General features: G+C 38.1%; 1 protein-coding gene across 5 annotated transcripts; it reads right to left on the reverse strand.

Moving 5' to 3' along the window:
- Positions 1-2,019: 2,019 nt before the first annotated feature.
- Positions 2,020-16,766, reverse strand: LOC128858496 (sodium leak channel NALCN). 5 transcript variants are annotated; one of them, XM_054094847.1, is made up of 18 exons: positions 16,639-16,766; positions 14,479-15,668; positions 13,671-13,783; positions 13,353-13,463; positions 13,140-13,283; positions 11,207-11,464; positions 10,596-11,124; positions 9,617-10,362; positions 9,212-9,337; positions 8,775-9,140; positions 7,950-8,700; positions 7,582-7,881; positions 6,125-6,319; positions 5,682-6,045; positions 4,088-4,165; positions 3,720-3,993; positions 3,163-3,325; positions 2,020-3,099 (listed from the first exon to the last, which is right to left on the reverse strand). In XM_054094847.1, the coding sequence occupies exons 2-18, from the start codon at positions 15,550-15,552 to the stop codon at positions 2,377-2,379; spliced, it is 6,315 nt and encodes a 2,104-aa protein (XP_053950822.1). In that variant the 5' UTR covers positions 15,553-15,668; positions 16,639-16,766; the 3' UTR covers positions 2,020-2,376. The 5 variants fall into 5 exon arrangements, with proteins under 5 accessions (XP_053950822.1, XP_053950819.1, XP_053950820.1 ...); XM_054094844.1 differs by having other exon boundaries at positions 9,212-9,349; XM_054094845.1 differs by lacking the exon at positions 16,639-16,766 and adding an exon at positions 15,783-15,833 and having other exon boundaries at positions 9,212-9,349.
- Positions 16,767-16,990: the final 224 nt, after the last annotated feature.

The following is a 16,990-nucleotide window of genomic DNA, read 5'->3' on the forward strand; positions in this document are numbered from 1 at the left end:
AGAAAAATGTACATTCAAAGAAAGATTCGCAATATGTTTCTAAAGCTTTTAGCTAACACAAAAATTAAAAATATATTATGTATTATTGAATATGGCTAACATCCCTATTTCATTTTATGAATCATCTGATTGTTATGCCAGCGTTTCAAGCGCCCATATGCCCATATAAAGGGTGTTTTTTTTAGAGGTTAGGTTTTCAAGTTGGCACTACTTTTTTCGTAGATGGTCTTTTTGACAGCTGTCACTTGATTTATGCTCAGTTTGGTTTGCCATTTCATAATGAATAGACTTACACCTGAACAACGTTTGCAAATCGTGCAAATTTATTACGGAAATAATGGTTCGGTTCGCGCGACGCATCGCGCGCTGCGTCCAATATTCGGTCGACATAATCGTCCATCAGAGTCACTAATTCGATTAACCATGGATCGGTTTCGCACCACGTTTGCTCTAGTGGATAATACGCATCCTCAGAGACGTCGTACAGTGCGCACCGAAGAAGCTATTGCTGCTGTGGGGCAGATTATCGAAGAAGACCCGAATGAGTCCATCCGCCATCGCGCGCAGCAATTGGAGATGTGCCCATCCACTTTATGGAAGATTTTGCGGAAGGATCTTGGTTTGCGGGCTTACAAAATCCAACTCCTGCAAGAATTGAAGCCGAACCACCATCAAGCGCGTCGCACGTTCGGTGAATGGGCCCAAAACGAGATGGCCACCGATCCCGATTTTCACAAGAAAATTTTGTTCAGCGATGAAGCTCACTTTTGGTTGAATGGGTATGTCAATAAGCAAAATTGTCGCATTTGGAGTGAACATAATCCACAAGCCATTGCTGAGACGCCGTTACATCCTCAAAAAGTCACTGTTTGGTGTGCTCTATGGGCAGAGGGAATCATTGGTCCATATTTCTTTAAAAATGAAGCCGGCCATAATGTTACAGTCAATGGAGAGCGCTATAGAGCCATGATTAATGACTTTTTCGTGCCTGAATTGGACGATGTTGATGTGGACGACCTTTGGTTCCAACAAGACGGCGCTACATGTCATACAGCCAACGCAACAATCGATTTATTGAAGGAAACTTTTGGTGAGCGCATTATCTCGCGCCGTGGACCTGTGGACCCTGGCGTGGCCTCCAAGATCGTGCGATATAACACCGCTGGACTATTTCTTGTGGGGATATGTGAAGTCGCTTGTCTACGCAGATAAGCCCGAGACGATTGACGTCTTGGAAGAGAATATTCGGCGCGTTATTGCTGACATACGGCCCCAATTGCTGCAAAAAGTGGTCGAAAATTGGGCCTCTCGGCTGGAATTTATTCGAGCCAGCCGCGGCGGCCACTTGCCCGAAATCATTTTTAAAACATAATGGCAAACCCTTATCTTTATAATAAAGCTAAATTCTTGGCCATAACATTAAATTATATACGTTTTATTTCATCTTGAAAACCTAACCTCTAAAAAAAACACCCTTTACGTTTTTAAAGCAAGTAGGTATAGTAAGCAAAACTAGTTTGCATTCGGCTAGCGCTTTTACGCATGGTCCGGATTGTGTTATCAATAATTACAAGAAATGGAAATAAGTATAGTCAACGTAAAGGGTCGAAATAAAATTCTTGAATACAAAATCTATAATGAAGCTAATAAATAGAATTTGGCAAAGAACCAAAAAAAAAAAACAAATACTTACGATGAAAGTAGGTGGCACATCCATTTTTGGGAAAATGCGTATATCAAAATAATGGCATCATAAAACTCGCTCAAAGCTGGTATACTTATTACTCTCCACCTTATTCAAATCCGACATAAATACATATTCTAGAGTTCGGGCAAAGACTGCGTCAACTTTTTATTTGTTAGAACTGAATATCTGTCTGTTACTTGAATGTTACAAGCTAGAACTCTCTCTCAGAAATGATCAACACGTTGTGCTGCGTTATATGCAAAAAAAAAAAAAAGTGGTAGCTTGCTCGATTTTTCTTTGTATTCCTTTTTTGTATAAAATTAATCGAATGCAAGTTTTCATCATATTTTTATTACAAAATTAAGACATTACAATATTGTTTGCATTTTAAACATTTTCTAACAATATTTTCCTAAAATGAATCAACTCATGTAACAATAACTAATCAGTATTATAGACAAATTAATTGTATGCACTATTTCTTGGCTATTAAATGTTTGTAAATCTGATAGAGACAAATACTAACGGTAAAAATTTAACATTTGGCGTAATCCCTTCAAATTCTAATCACGTTATACTTATTATATTTTCTAATTTCATACTTATAGACATACATATCTACCACATACATACGTTACTTTTCCCTATAATTTCATTCATTACTATAAATCCTCCATTTCTTTTGTAATTTAACCTTCATCGTCGCTGTAAAGCGTACAAATCACCTGTTCCTGCCACCAATCGTGCACCTCATAAACCGCATTTGCTTGATTGTTGAATGGTAATAACTTGCTACCTGAAATAATGTGGCCCATAACTGCCGACGGACTACCCAACGGCCCATGCTGTTCTCCAAAATGATTCACCACATGTGGTGGATAATGAAATTGGCTGCCATCACTGTTGCCTGATGTAAAAAATCCCGATGTACGATTTAAATCCCGTTTAATTGAAGCACCGCTTGCAGCAACGACAGGTGGTAGGGTGGGTACTGTAGTCATTGAATTTTTCTTCTTCTGTTGGCTACTAATATGCAAGCGCTCTTTGTCCGTTAGCGTGCTGCGTTGTTGTGGATCGGATGTAGTTGGTGCTAAATATTTCCGGCCCGTTGAGCTGCCTGTAGAATCGGAGCGATTAAGCGCATAGGCGCGCTTGGTAGCGCCTATAACGCGTTGCACACCATGCGCGTCAGCGGTGGTGGAAATGGCGGCACTGCCACTGGCGTCTTTCTCTTCATTTTCGGTTGAGCTGAAGGTGGGTGAGAATGCATCACTAGTGGGTGGGCATGGGGCGGTGGCGCTGCCAGGTGGCTTTTCCGCACCACTGGTGGGGGTTTTATCTTCTGGTGTTTTGAGTAGCATTAGCTGTTCGTTTGTGGCGCGCAAACCGGCAATCAAAGAATTTTGTTGCTTCTAAGAACAAAAAAAAATCGTTGCTTTAGCTAACTTGCTAATTTAATATTTGCATGAGCTTACGCTTGCATTTTGTGCACGTATCTTCTTAAGACAACCCTCTAACCATGTGCGTATAGTCATCTTCGCCACCTCTTCCTCAACCAAATATTCAAATTCTTCACGTGCCAGTAACTCTTCCAATTGCAGAGCTTTACGTATGTCCACTGAGCGATAGGATAGCATACTAGGACAAAGGAAAAAATTGGAATAAGATATATTATACATACATAAAAATGATGAGCCCAAAAAATAAGTACGACGAAAGTAAACTTTCAAAAAATGGTCGCCCACTTTTGGGTAAATGTTTTTATCTCCATAATATCCATTTATCGCCCAAACTTAGTACACGTATTGCTCCCCTCACATTTATAACCGGCATAATTATAATTGAGAACAGATAAAACCCATTCCCAATTTTTATACAGTAAGACTAAATTTCCATCCGTTCATCGGATGTTACAAGCTAAACTCTCGCTGTCTATGAGTTTGTTTTCAAAAATTAATAGCCAGGCCAAATTAAATTTTATAAAAATATGCGGGGAATATAAAGTTCGGTGCTTCTCAACTTCTTTTCATACTTGATTACATCGTGGAATGTCACGTCTTCGCCATTGTGCAACTTTTCCAACTCATAGCACATGTACTTGAAAAGTAGACGATCCTTTTGGGGATCACACTCTAGTCGCCCTTTCAGCAGACGAAGTATAAATTTTACACGGCGCACTGGTATAACGCCACGCTGATGTATATCCACTATATTCCATGTATTCTGGAAATTCCGTATGTCGGCATAAGAAAGCAAAGCATCCTCTTCATTAGAATAGAACAGTGAAAAGTTCTCCATGATAATAGCTGCAAGATGAAATACATATACATTTGTAGTCATGTTTAAGAAAATTCGGTAAAAAAAACCATTTCAGTAACACCAGACTACATATGTACATACCCACAAGCAAATTCAGCACAATATATGTTATTATAACGTAGAAAGTACAAAAGTATACTAAACTGGCGGTAAAGTTTCCTAAAAATAAAAAAAAAATCTTTTGTAAATATATCTGCATTTTTCATAATTTCCATAAATTGCAGTTAATAATTTGTTGTATGAGATGAAAGTGGGTGTAATAACTAATTCTATAATGCTCGTTGAAGAAAATACTGACATAAGCGTAATAGGAGGGCTGCAATTTATATTTCGGGCCTTGAACAATTCTAGCGTTGTCGGGAGCCATCTAGAATTTACCTTGGAAATTTTGACATACTTTACATACACGAACTCCGAATGTTTTGATGGTTTACAGAGTGTTGTATTGTTTAAAGTTGCTTTAAAAATACAATTCGTCAAAAAAATCCGATGAGCATAATCCTTTATACGGCGAGCAAGCACCCTCATTTAGCATCGTTAAAAACTGTTACAATGAATTGTTACGCGGTCGCTGTCCGCTCACCGAAGAATTCCAGGACGGTCGTCCAAAATCAGTTGTTGTACCCGAAAATATTGATGATGTGCGCGACATGATTGAGCAAGATCGACAAGTTAGACATCGTGAGATTGAGGTATAGTATATTTGGTCATTAGTATGATGAGCATCAACAAGATTTTGCATGATCGCCTTTTGTCTCACACCAGAAGTGTGCTGACTCACCACACCCCTACACTATCTAAACTCGCTGTTTCTTGTGTTAGGTGGGTTAGCTTGCTTGCGGTGTAATAGGGGTGGTTTCTAAGTGTTAGGGGGTTTATGGGGGTTAGAAGTTAAGTAAATTAGCCCACTTGTAGTACGAGATATCAAGAAAAATAAGACTCAATTCAAGAAAATTAGTAATCGACTATACCTATCATGTCTATGTTATCTCAATCGATTTTCAGGTGTAGGAAAATTTAGAAACATGAAAATTTCAAAATGCGATATCTCTGCGGAAAAAAGTGATATTTGAGCAAACTCAACGCCATTTGAAAAAAGAAGGCCTGTATTTAAAGATGCCATCCTTTAATTTTGGTGAAAGAAAACATCTGCAAGGCTACATAACCTGAAATATGGGCAAAAACGGTGTTTTTTGCACTTTTAGGTTAGGATATCTCGAAAACCAGAGCTGATAGAGCAATTCTGAGGCCAGATTTGGATTCAGCGCATCATAAACCTTCGGAAATATATAGTCTGGTTTCTGGGTCTGAATGTTGGTTAATTTTTGTCGGCCTGTGAAATTAACAGTGTTAATTTTTCCGTTGTAGGCCAGAAATATAAATATCACCCCTAGTAAGATGAACACCTCATATTAAAAAGTATGACGTTGAGATAGATCAGTGAATACAGATTCAGTAATTATCGCTTTAAGATTATATTGTCCTGAGCGCAACCTACTGGAAAAATCAAATAGAAATGATTGAGCCAGGCTTCCTTTTTTAGGTCACCCTTGAACCAAAACCACTACTGGCTGAAATCAAATAGCCGATTAGAGCCATAATTAAATATGAAGAAGCTTCATTAAATCGCATCGAGCCAAAAACAACTTTTCGAGTGAATTCATGTTTTACTTACCACAATCGGTTTCCCAATAATTGTTTCCTGGTGTACAATATGGCGGTTGCACCATACAATCATGCATAATTTTATTCCAATCTTCCCCGGTAACAATGCGAAACAACATAGCCACTCCTGTTACAGGTGAGCCAAAATTTGCCCGTCTCCCAATACCCTCGCCGTACTTAACAGTCCCAAAGAGTATAGTTCCAGCCAAGGCATAAAAGAACACCAACAAGAACATACCAAATATGATGAAGAAAGACTTACAAACGGACACGCCCACTGTTAGCATAAGCATTTTGAGTGTGGTATGCTTGCCCGTAATGGTGAAGAAACGTAAAATCACCACCATAAAACCGAAGAAATAGGAGAGATCATTCTGTTAAAAAAGGGTTATAAAGATATATATGATATATAGGTATGTGTACAATGTACATATTAGACAATAAAATTCTTACCCTAAGAATAGTTTGCAGGAATATCCAAACAACACCAGCTACGGTGACTAGTAAATCATAACGATTCCGTCGCGATTGCCAGTAGCCGCGTGGAGTGAACGCTATATTCTTCATAACCACTTCAATGACAAATACAAAATTCAATACAGCGCTCACGATCACTAAACGTTCAGTGTGCACTTCACCCTTGATCCACTGCAAAAAAAAAAAATAATATAGTTTATTCCAGGATATAATATTTTATAGATATTCGAAATAGAGGAATAAATAATATATACATATATATATTATGTAACATATTTATATAAATAATATATAACATATCATTATCCTACTCCGAGTAGATAAACTTTGATATTCTTAACATAATGCAAAATTGCACTTCTACTATTCCTTTCATGTAAAATTTGGCACTTAATGAGCTCAATATTGTCTCTTTAAGCATTGATTTGTATTTTGCACTTCCCGGACTGAATCCCAGTACGTATAATAATGAAATCTATGATTTTAGCTGGTAACAATTAGTTTTAGCACAAGGATTTTACCGCTGATTTGTAAGGTTTTGTATCAGAGGCGAACGCAGATAATGGTTCCAGGGGGTTATACAAATTTATTTTCTTTCTATTTAATTTTATTAATCAGTTCCACCACGTATGCGTTTCGTGTTTGCTAAATGTCTATATTGAAATTCTTTTTTTAAGTTCAATTATAAATTTAAGTATATATTTCTTTAATATTTCTTCCTTAAAAAGAAAAAATGCAGTAGTCACGGCAATTTTTTTTTTTTTTTTGCGATTATGTCCAATATTTCTTCTCTCGTATCATCTATATCTCTGTGGGTGTTAAGTAAAGCTAAACCACGTAAACTTTATTTCGCAGTTTTATTACGCAAATATGATTTAATTCTCCTGAGCGCTGGGCAACTGTAACAGGAAGTGTTTCGCCTATCTGCATGCATTCGTATACTTGGAGCGTCTATGAATGTTGTTGGTCTATGCTCCGTAAGTACATTAAAAAAATGTGGGTAAAGAAACATTTAATATTGAGTTAGCCCCCACCTGCGTTCACCCCTGCTTTGTAGTCATTAGAGTCTGGCATATTTCTAGAATTTTTTTTAGTTTGGCAATAATAAAATAAATAAAAATTCTGAAAACAACATTTAGCATGACTGAAACCTTTTTTTTTAATACCAGGTAACCAAATGTGATTTAAGGTACAAAAGAGAAAACTTTATGGGATGAAGATCTGTGTCAAAGGCAAAAGACGAAATATCATCTTAAACCCGAAAAACCAGAGTACTATGACCCCCAGTGAAACCTTCTCGAAGACATGTTTAATACTTTGAATAATATAGACATTACACGATTTTAATCACAACCAAGCCTCAACTTTGTACTTTACATACATTTGTTAACCATTACACCTTCTATAGTCTATTGAAATTTTTATATTCTTACCGTGATGGACAGTAACATGCTATTAATTAGCACCACCACCGCTATAATGCGCTTGAAAATAATATTCTGAGTTATGTCATAGGTAAAGGCACGGAACTTTCTGCCATCAGGTCGTGGGGGTAAATGTAGAGGTTGAGCAATCTTCAAACGCTTCTTCAGATCGCACCAACGCCGCTGATCGACCGTCAAGAGAGCGGTACCTTTGTTCTCAGAGTAATTAGCAATCACCACACCCACAAACAAGGTCAATCCAATCATGCAACCCAAAAAAATGTAGATGTGTATATAAATAGCGTGTATCTGAAAAATATAAAAAATGAAAAACAAACAATAGAGCTACTTTGAGATAAACTTTAACTATTCCCCACCGGTCCAACAGCCTTGATCAATACATCACGCACATCCAACCAACCCTTGAAGGAGAGCACTTCGAATAATGTCAGCATCGCATCACCGATGTTGTCAAAATTGAATCTGCGTGGATTTGCCCAAACGCGAGGCACTAGCATTGACGGATAGGACTCATTACTCCCGGGCGTCAACTTCATTTTTGTCACAAAAACGCGTCGCATAAACACACCTACACAATCCTCTCGGCGTATTATTGTAGGATCATTACAACGCGCCAACCGCCCACCATACAACTGTACACCATAGCTGGCAAAAATAAACATGAGCAGTATGAGCAACGTGGATACGAGCAGGATCTCCTTGAAGCCGCGACACAACTCATAAACGACTTTGCGCATATGTGGCACCAACGTGAAAATACGCAACGGGCGCACACAGCGCAGAATCATCAGTAGTTGTGCGCCAGAACTGGTCGGTATATGTTGAGGCATCCAACAAAGAAAGGATGTGGATACAACATAAATGAAGACATCCAGAACGGCAGCGACGTCCTTTATGTAGGCTTTCGGTGTGAAGAAGAGGCCATCGGCAAGTATTTTTAATGCTAATTCGAGGCTCATGAATACAACAAAACCATATTCAGCGATTTGTAGAGTTGGATGATCCATAACACGATAGCTCGGTGTTTCAAACATCATAGATATGCAAGACAGAGTCGTAACGAAGATCATTAACCAATCCAAGTAAGTGACCAGACCAAGAAAGTTACTGCAGATTTCAAGGAAGAACATCAGAATACTACCAAAGGAATATTCTATTAAAAATTTATTTAAGCTACTTACTGCATGCTTTTGTACTGTACTTTACGTTCCTTGCCCGTAAGTGGATCCTTTAGCCGCGCGTCATAGCGTCCGTGTACGATTTTCTGACAGATCTTACGAAAACGACTCTCACGCGGTACTAAGAAGAGCGGTGTATCGAAAAACGGATGATTCTCACGCAAGTCTTCTTCACGCTGATTTCGTCTCATCTCGGCTTGTTGTCGCTTCGCTTGTAGAAGTTTTATATCGAGATCATGTGGACGCGCACGCCCTGAGTTGGCGCGTGGAGCTGCTGCGATATCACCATTTTCCATTAAATGTTCATAAGTCTGTTTCAGTTTAATCGAACCGGAACGTACGCTCCGGCGTATAGAACGAGAACCAAATCTAGGACAATGAACAGAAATTAACAACAATAAAAGATTAACGAGTTCGCATAAAATGTGTTATGCACCTACTTCTTTTGATCTACACGCCATGGTTTCGAATGTGTTATGGTGCCTTGAGACTTTAAACCCCCTTTGCCGCCTACCACAGGCAGCATAGCGGAGTCTCCAAGCATTAAACGCTGATTATTCGAATCACTGGAAAGTCGACTTGAGTAAGTCAATTTTGAATAAAAGTACACATATATGAAAATTTTGAAGACACATTTCATATAGGATAGCTGCTGTGGAAACATTTCGACAAGTAAATGATAATTTTTGCTTATTAATATGAATCTTATACAAACATTTATTTCTTTTACCTTCTTAATAAATATTGGTTTAAAATCTAATTGTATCTACAGCAGCTTCCTAATTAAAATTTTGGTAGCCAATTCCATTTATAACTAGAAAAACATTTCGTCATCTCTCGCTTACTTGATTATATGTGTGATTGCCAACTTCCTCAAACTGCTGCCGGCTGAACGCACCTTTGGCGTCTTGTTCATTATTCTGACAGGTTTCTGTTTACGAAATACCACGTTAGATTCCCAACACTCAGACATGGGTCGTTTACAATTCTCTACGATTGAGGGGTCATCAGTTTCCAGCTCGATCACAAAATGCTTCATGAAGGATTCGCGCACTTTGGGCAAGGTAAAATCGTTTGGTATTCTATGGAGAATGGTCATTTGTGGTGAGTCAGGAAACTTTTCAAAAATACGTAAACGAAATGGAAGTGTTTCCTTTATCTCGGCACTCTGCTCTCGAAATTTAAGTTGCTTCAGTTTTTTAATATCTTCATCCAATTCCAAATTATCCAAAATAACCGCCACGAACAAACTGAGCACGATCAGAGTGACGAACAAGTGGTAGAGAATGAAATACACCGCAACTAGTGGTGTTAGAGTTTTACTTGTGCGTATCATAGTTTCGTCCATAACTTCAACCCAAGCTTCTTGAGTGAGAATTTGAAACATAGACATAAAAGCTTCCGGGAATGTTTCAAATTTTGTGAAGTCACAGAGGAAGCAAAAAAGTTGCATAGAGATACTGGAGCTAATGATCAGTAAGCACATGGTGAATATGATAAGTGAACCGAGTTTCTTGCCGGGTCCGAAAATCTTGTAAACGAAACCTTCGAGCATAGGCGACGCTTTAATCAGACGTACAACGCGAAGAACCTAGAAAGAGGAATAAAAAAGTAAGGTAAGAATACATTGACTCATGAAAAATATTGAATGAGATTATTAGTACGCAGAAATAATCTTCACTAAAGCGCACATCAACCACTAAAAACTAAAAAAACTATTTTCGAGAAGAAAATTTTTCCAATTTAGCTAAAAAGAGATTTATTATGCACATACAATTTTTTATTTGTTGTAATAAAATAACGTATCCATGGCTTAACTCTTACCTGAAAGTAGGTGAAGCCCGAGAGGTAAAACATTGGCACAATATGTATAGTGGTGCCCACAGCCAATAGTAATTCGAATTTATGTATAGAATGCTTATAGTAACCCCGCCAACCCAAGCAATAAATCTTGAACAGTGTCTCTAAATCCAAGAAGAAGGTAAACGCCATTTCGATATAATAATATTTCTCATAAAAAACATTTCTTGGTCGACCGTCATGTTTGAAAGTCATTGTGGCCATTACAATACCGTTAGCCAAGATTACTGACATCACCCACATACGAAAATAGGGAGAACGTAAGATGGCATGACATGTTTCAGGCGCCAAACCGCCATGTTTATTATCATCTATTGTAACCAACCGCCAACCGGAATCATTTCCGCTGAGAATTTGCGATGCGGCGGTCTTTTGTATGTGACCTCTGGCACCCCACATCTGCTGGAACTGCACACGTATCTCATTGAATGTCTCCGTAATAACAGCAATAAAAACGTTCTTAACCAGCCAAGCAAGGAAGAATATCATTGTGCTGGTGGGGAAAAGAGTGATTCAGTAACATATTTTTTTCTTCATAAAAATTTGAAATATATCATATTTATTTGTATACAAACCTAAAATAAAAAGCAGCCCTCCAGGCGGGCAGAGAATCAATCGCGCGATACATAATAAAGACCCAGCCTTCCTGCGATGCGGCTTGGTATACAGTAAAAATACTAGTAGCAAAGTCCTCAAAGCCATTAAAACCAATCACATAGCTACTCAGAAAGTCCATTTTCATGCAAATCATCCCTGGTGAGCATTGATATCCTGAGTCGGGATCCATGGAGCAAAATGTATCGGGAATGGCCAGTGAATTGATCGTCAAAATGCTTAAAGAGAAATTTAAGAAAATTTTATTTCCCAAAGCTAAATTTTATTTTCCAGAGTCTTAATTTTGTCAGTGTCGAAACAACCCGGTTTCCATTACACTGCAAATCAAAAGAATTTAATACTTCATTAACTATCCAATAAATAGTTCCAAAATGCCACATGTAGAAATAATCAACATCAACTCTTCCGGTTACCACAAGAATCACAACACTCGAAGAGGGTTCTGACGCGGGCATATAAAAAGGGTCACTCGGAATCATATTCTATTGAGGGCTATATCTTTTAGTTCGATGGCAGTAAAGGAACAAAATGTTCATATCTAAATCGAAAAATAATTAGGTGAATAGCGACTTAAAAAGACTGACGAAATGCATCAGGACCCCTGGACGGTTCAGTAAGGGAAACAAATAAATACAAGCTGCTGCATCGCGATGGGCCTGCATGTGTACTGTCAGTTGTTCCTTGTATATTTATGTTGATGTTTCTAATAATGAGAGATCGAACTGGAATAAAACAAGGTGCATGTGAGGTATTCACGAAATACTTTTGGCCCAGGTAAGCCATTATATATGGAATATAATAATATTGTTTAAATGCCTGCCACTACTTTGTACGGATGGCACGGTTCCAAGAGGCCTAAGTTTCTATTGAATTCATGCAATGGCCGCCTGCATTTAGGCAAAGGCATGAATTATGTTGATTTTGTAGACATAGGTCGTTTAGCCGTAATGTCATTGACCTCCGATTTAAGAAAATCTCACAATAAAAAGACTATAGAGGTAAAATTTCACGATTCTGGTAGCCAATTCGTGTTACCGAAGAGATAACCATATCCTCAAACCGTTTATAATAAAATTTGATTATTTAAACATATTGTTCATTCGTGTAACTTGCCTTGGTGATTTGACATCAGTGGCTTAATAATAAACAACTTGGCCTCCACAGCCTGTCAACATCGCCTGACCATACTAAAGCCTCGGTAAATGATCGATAAATAACGGCCGCCGTTACCAAATGGGCTGGCGCGCGACTTCAATTCGGTAGACCTCTCATTCAAGACTCACTAAAAGCTTGAAACACCAAACGATAAACAAGTTTTTTTCTCCACACATTGGCAAAAGAGCACGGCCAAACACTCAACACTGGATATACACGCCAATATATTGTATGCATGTATTTTGTTGTAGTTAAAATAATATATACAAGTATATACATATAAAGTAAAGGACTTTTCATATATTTCCAGCATACAAGCATATATACTCGTACATATGCATTAGGGCAATATGCCTAGGCTTAGAAAATCTACCTTTATGGAAAAATGGTTAAAAAACTTTACTTCACCTGTCAAAAAAAAATGGTCTTCGTGACCTACTAACTCCAATCTGACCTAACACCGATAGCAAGATGGAGTTTAATGCCAAATAATTCAGGTCCATTCATACATACCTATGTTACATTGCTCTGTTATGCTTTGATACTTGCATACAAGTTGAATAAAGTATTATTGAAATTCTGTCAAAGTTACAGAGACGAACTGACATTAACAGAATTGAATGAAAGTAATTTGTGTAAATTTTAAAATATCCAGTACAACCTAACCTCGCATTTAGTATATAAATAGTGAAATTTAACGTGCATTCCTTCGGATTGGTACATTTTTTTAGCACTTACGGTCTTCCCAAGTAATCGTATTCCGAGTTATTCATGACGCAATGATTTTTCAACTCTCCAAAGAATTGTACGCCCAACAAGCCATATAAGGACATAAAAAACAGGAAGAACAATGTGACGTTGTAGATCTGTTGACTCGACCGTCTGTAATATATAATATACAAAATGCATATTAATTAATATCCACATGTCATTAAAATCTACTTTTCTCACTTGAATATTTGGTTAATACGGCTTTTTGGCATCGAAAATTTCAAGAAGACTCGCAGGAAGCGTATCATAATCAAGGGGCGTGGTGCGCGTAAAATGGAAAGGTAAGAAAATCTAAGTAATAAATTTTAATAAAAATAGTATAAAACCAATTTTAATAAAATCTGTCTCGGACATAAATATACATATAATATCACAGCTTTTCATGTATTCTTAGGTTTGGCAAAATATTGTCTACAGTAATGTCAATAGCTTCCGAAACATTTCACACAAAAAGTGTACGAGTATATGTTGTAAGAATTAGGCAAAAGGAAAACTTACTTGGGTACAATTTCTAAAACTTCGAAAACTTGCAATATAATCGATATCCAGAGGAAAAATACCATTGACGCATCGAATTGACACCAATGATCCGTTAGATATGGTACTTCGCCCTATGGTAATTTGTTTGTATGTAAAGTGTGGAAAAATATTGGATTAGTAGAAATCACTTGCGAACAATTGGGTAATACCTTCTTCGAAATGACACTCATGCATACATGCATCAATACATATGTACATACATACATATATACAATTAATTGGTTGCAAACTCGATTCACTTGTCGATTATGGACTATGATTATTTTAAAATGACGACATCAATAACACCAACAAACTTGAGCAAATCGATCGAATTGTTAAATTTTTGGCTCTATGTATGTATATGTATGTACTTGTAGAGTTTTAAAGCTAGATATGCAGTATTTGTATTAACCTCTCGCTTAAAGTTTTTTCAATTTTCGGATTATCTAGCGAGCGAGTGAAAAATGTAATTTCTTTAATCTAAACTTACTTAATATTGTTTTACTTGTAAAAATAAAATACTGAATGTCTAGGGATCGTTATTGACTTTAGTTTTTTAACTCGTGAGTAAATGATAAAATACAGTTTTCAATTCATTTTTCGATTCGAAAAATAAAAACATTTCAAACAACATATCCGTGCTTCCTATGAATATTTTGATTTGGACGTGAGTGCATGATGGATGAGCCTTTTTGCAATTTTTTCCGATGGATTTGTTCAAGTCTGCATAACATTTAGTTATTGTTGTTGCAGTTAAATAAATTTTCACATTAACTGTACTTACATGCAGTACACCTCGGATATGCATTTTGGCAATCATTTCGGCGGTGAAAAGCAGCGTGACCGCGGTGTCCGATACGAATGTTATATACTGTAATGGGGGATGCCGCTCGAAAGTTTTCGGCGTATTCAATGAGACTGAGGCCAAGGATACTAAGGCGCATAAACGCATTAGTCGCCTTACCCACAGCTTATTCACCCATTCAATATCGGCACTTTCGTTAAGCGACTCCTCGGGACCGTAATCGGCCAAAAACGGTTCGCCCCCCTTGAGGCTTTGCTTGCGGCCGAGCATCTTATTACCAATGCCCGTTGCTAGGCCCAGCCCAATAGGGGGGACGCCAGTTATGGCAGCGCTGCTCGGGCCCATCGTACTACTAATGCCGCCACAGATGCCCATGCCAACACCACCGCCTATCGCACCGCCGCCAACGCCACCAATACCGCCCATGACACCGCCACCAATGCCTGCACCACTGCCGCTACCGCCGCCAACACCACCGCTGCCCGCAGCGGCCAACGACACATTTTGACTATTCACACCCAGTTGACCGCCGGCAATGCCGGCACCTCCACTTGTTGAAGTGCCCAACATTGGGCCCATTGTGGGCATTAGAGCAGGGCCACTACTGGCGCTGCCGCTTCCCGAATTCACAACTGACGGGCTATTGACGGTGCTGGTCCCATCAAAACCATGTCCACTTTGTGCAGATGCAGAGAGGGAAGTACCACCCGCCTTGCGTGAGATGCGCGATAAACTGCCGGAACTATGTCCCTGACTATAGCTGCCGCCCGTATTAAAGGTGAAATGACTGTGACCAGACGAATGTTGATGATGGTGTAGTGATGAGCGAAATTGTTGTTGTTGCTGCTGCTGTAGCTGTGGCTGTGAATGTTGTTGTTGTAGGCTGTGCCCGCTGGAGGAGCTGGTGCTGGCTGGCGGTGTGGTAATTGTGCCGCCGCCACTCGTCCCAGCACCGACACCACCGCTAACGCCGGTGGTAGTCGCCGACAGGGAGCTGGTATCGCTACGATTGCTTGCAGCTCCTAAGCGACGCGTATGCAATCGGTCAATCATTCAAGCATAGAAGTTAGGCGCATTCTACGCGGGCAAAGAGGATAGTTAGGTTGCAAGTAAACAGATCTACGGGGAGCGTGGAATCGAAAATATTAAGATATCCAAAGGGATGAGTGCTGGAAAGAAAAATACGTTTAGACTACAATGTTGATTTTTGGAAACATAAACTTTAAAATCAGATATTTTAATTTTCCGAAGTTTTAATATTTATACTTATTTATTGTATATACTTCAGCGATACTCGTTTAGAATAATTTTAATTCTGTTTATGTCGATCCCCGCTGCGCACATAATGAAAATGTCAAAATGTTGCCGGCTGTCAATTGTAAGCCTTTGGATATATTCTTATCATCAAATAGTATTTCATAAAAATCATCTCTCGCTCGGAGAGCGGCCTGTTAAGGGCCACTGTTTTATTCATATATCATATATGTACATATATATACATGTACTTACATATATACATATGCATAACATACATATACCGATCTGCTTCTCCAATTTATGTATGCATTTATATTATATTTAGACCTATAGTTTTACGCTACCTCCGAACGACAGATGGTTTTTTATGAGGATCTTTTTCATGACAGAAATACACTCGGAGAACTACCAAGGGGCGACCGCTATTAGAAAAATCGGAGTTTCAAAATCGTGTACTACCGAATCGTAGCCTTGCACCAATTCATTTGTCTACGGCGGCCGCTCATCATATCTGTACAAATTCCGAATGACAAAATTTGCTCCACACACACGTGTACTTACATTTGTATGTACATACTTATCTGTGCAAAAAATCAATATTCATTGAATATCTTTTTCTACATAACACATTTTTCACTCAAATATTTATGTACATGTGGAAATATCTGCCTTAAATTGTAAGAAACATTTTGATTGAAATTGGTCTGATTTAAAATTTTATGGTAATCATTATAATGTACATACATATGTAAGAAAGCACTTTTCACGTCGTCTCCGCCCTGAAATAGGCTACCAGGTTTGCAATAACTCTTATTAAAATACATCTAAAATTGGTAGTGAACCCAACTAAATATTTTCAATAAAATTGCATTAATTTTGTACCTCAATTTTGCACCAGCATTTGCAAAAATATTTCTTTAAAATTTTTGTATACAAATTTTCACTCGTTTTTGGCCAAAATGTCAAGTTAGTACGTAGACAAAATCAATACTGATAGCAGTGATACGAACGAATGGAAACTAGACCGCACAGCCGAATCGAGGCTCATAAATGCATATATTTAAGTTATATTGTGCTTTACGGCGTTTTGGGGTAACAACACGCACATGCGCTTTCGGTTTCCTACTGTTTATTTACTTTTGGAAAAATGTAAACAAAAATCATCTGATCTTCAAATACATGAATAGCCGGTTGGTAAGGTGTTACACACAAAATAAGCAAATATTATATTATA

The sequence above is a fragment of the Anastrepha ludens genome, chromosome 3, assembly GCF_028408465.1.
Source record: "Anastrepha ludens isolate Willacy chromosome 3, idAnaLude1.1, whole genome shotgun sequence".
Lineage (NCBI taxonomy): Eukaryota > Metazoa > Arthropoda > Insecta > Diptera > Tephritidae > Anastrepha > Anastrepha ludens.

Excerpts from the sequence above, each read along its gene's own strand:
- LOC128858496 (XM_054094844.1), bottom strand. The coding sequence starts at position 15,552 with ATGATTGACCGATTGCATACGCGTCGCTTAGGAGCTGCAAGCAATCGT. Across the intron at positions 8,701-8,774 it reads GTACAGTACAAAAGCATGCA|TAACTTTCTTGGTCTGGTCA; the intron begins GTAAGTAGCTTA and ends TGAAATCTGCAG. Across the intron at positions 6,046-6,124 it reads TCCTGCAAACTATTCTTAGG|AATGATCTCTCCTATTTCTT; the intron begins GTAAGAATTTTA and ends CTTTTTTAACAG.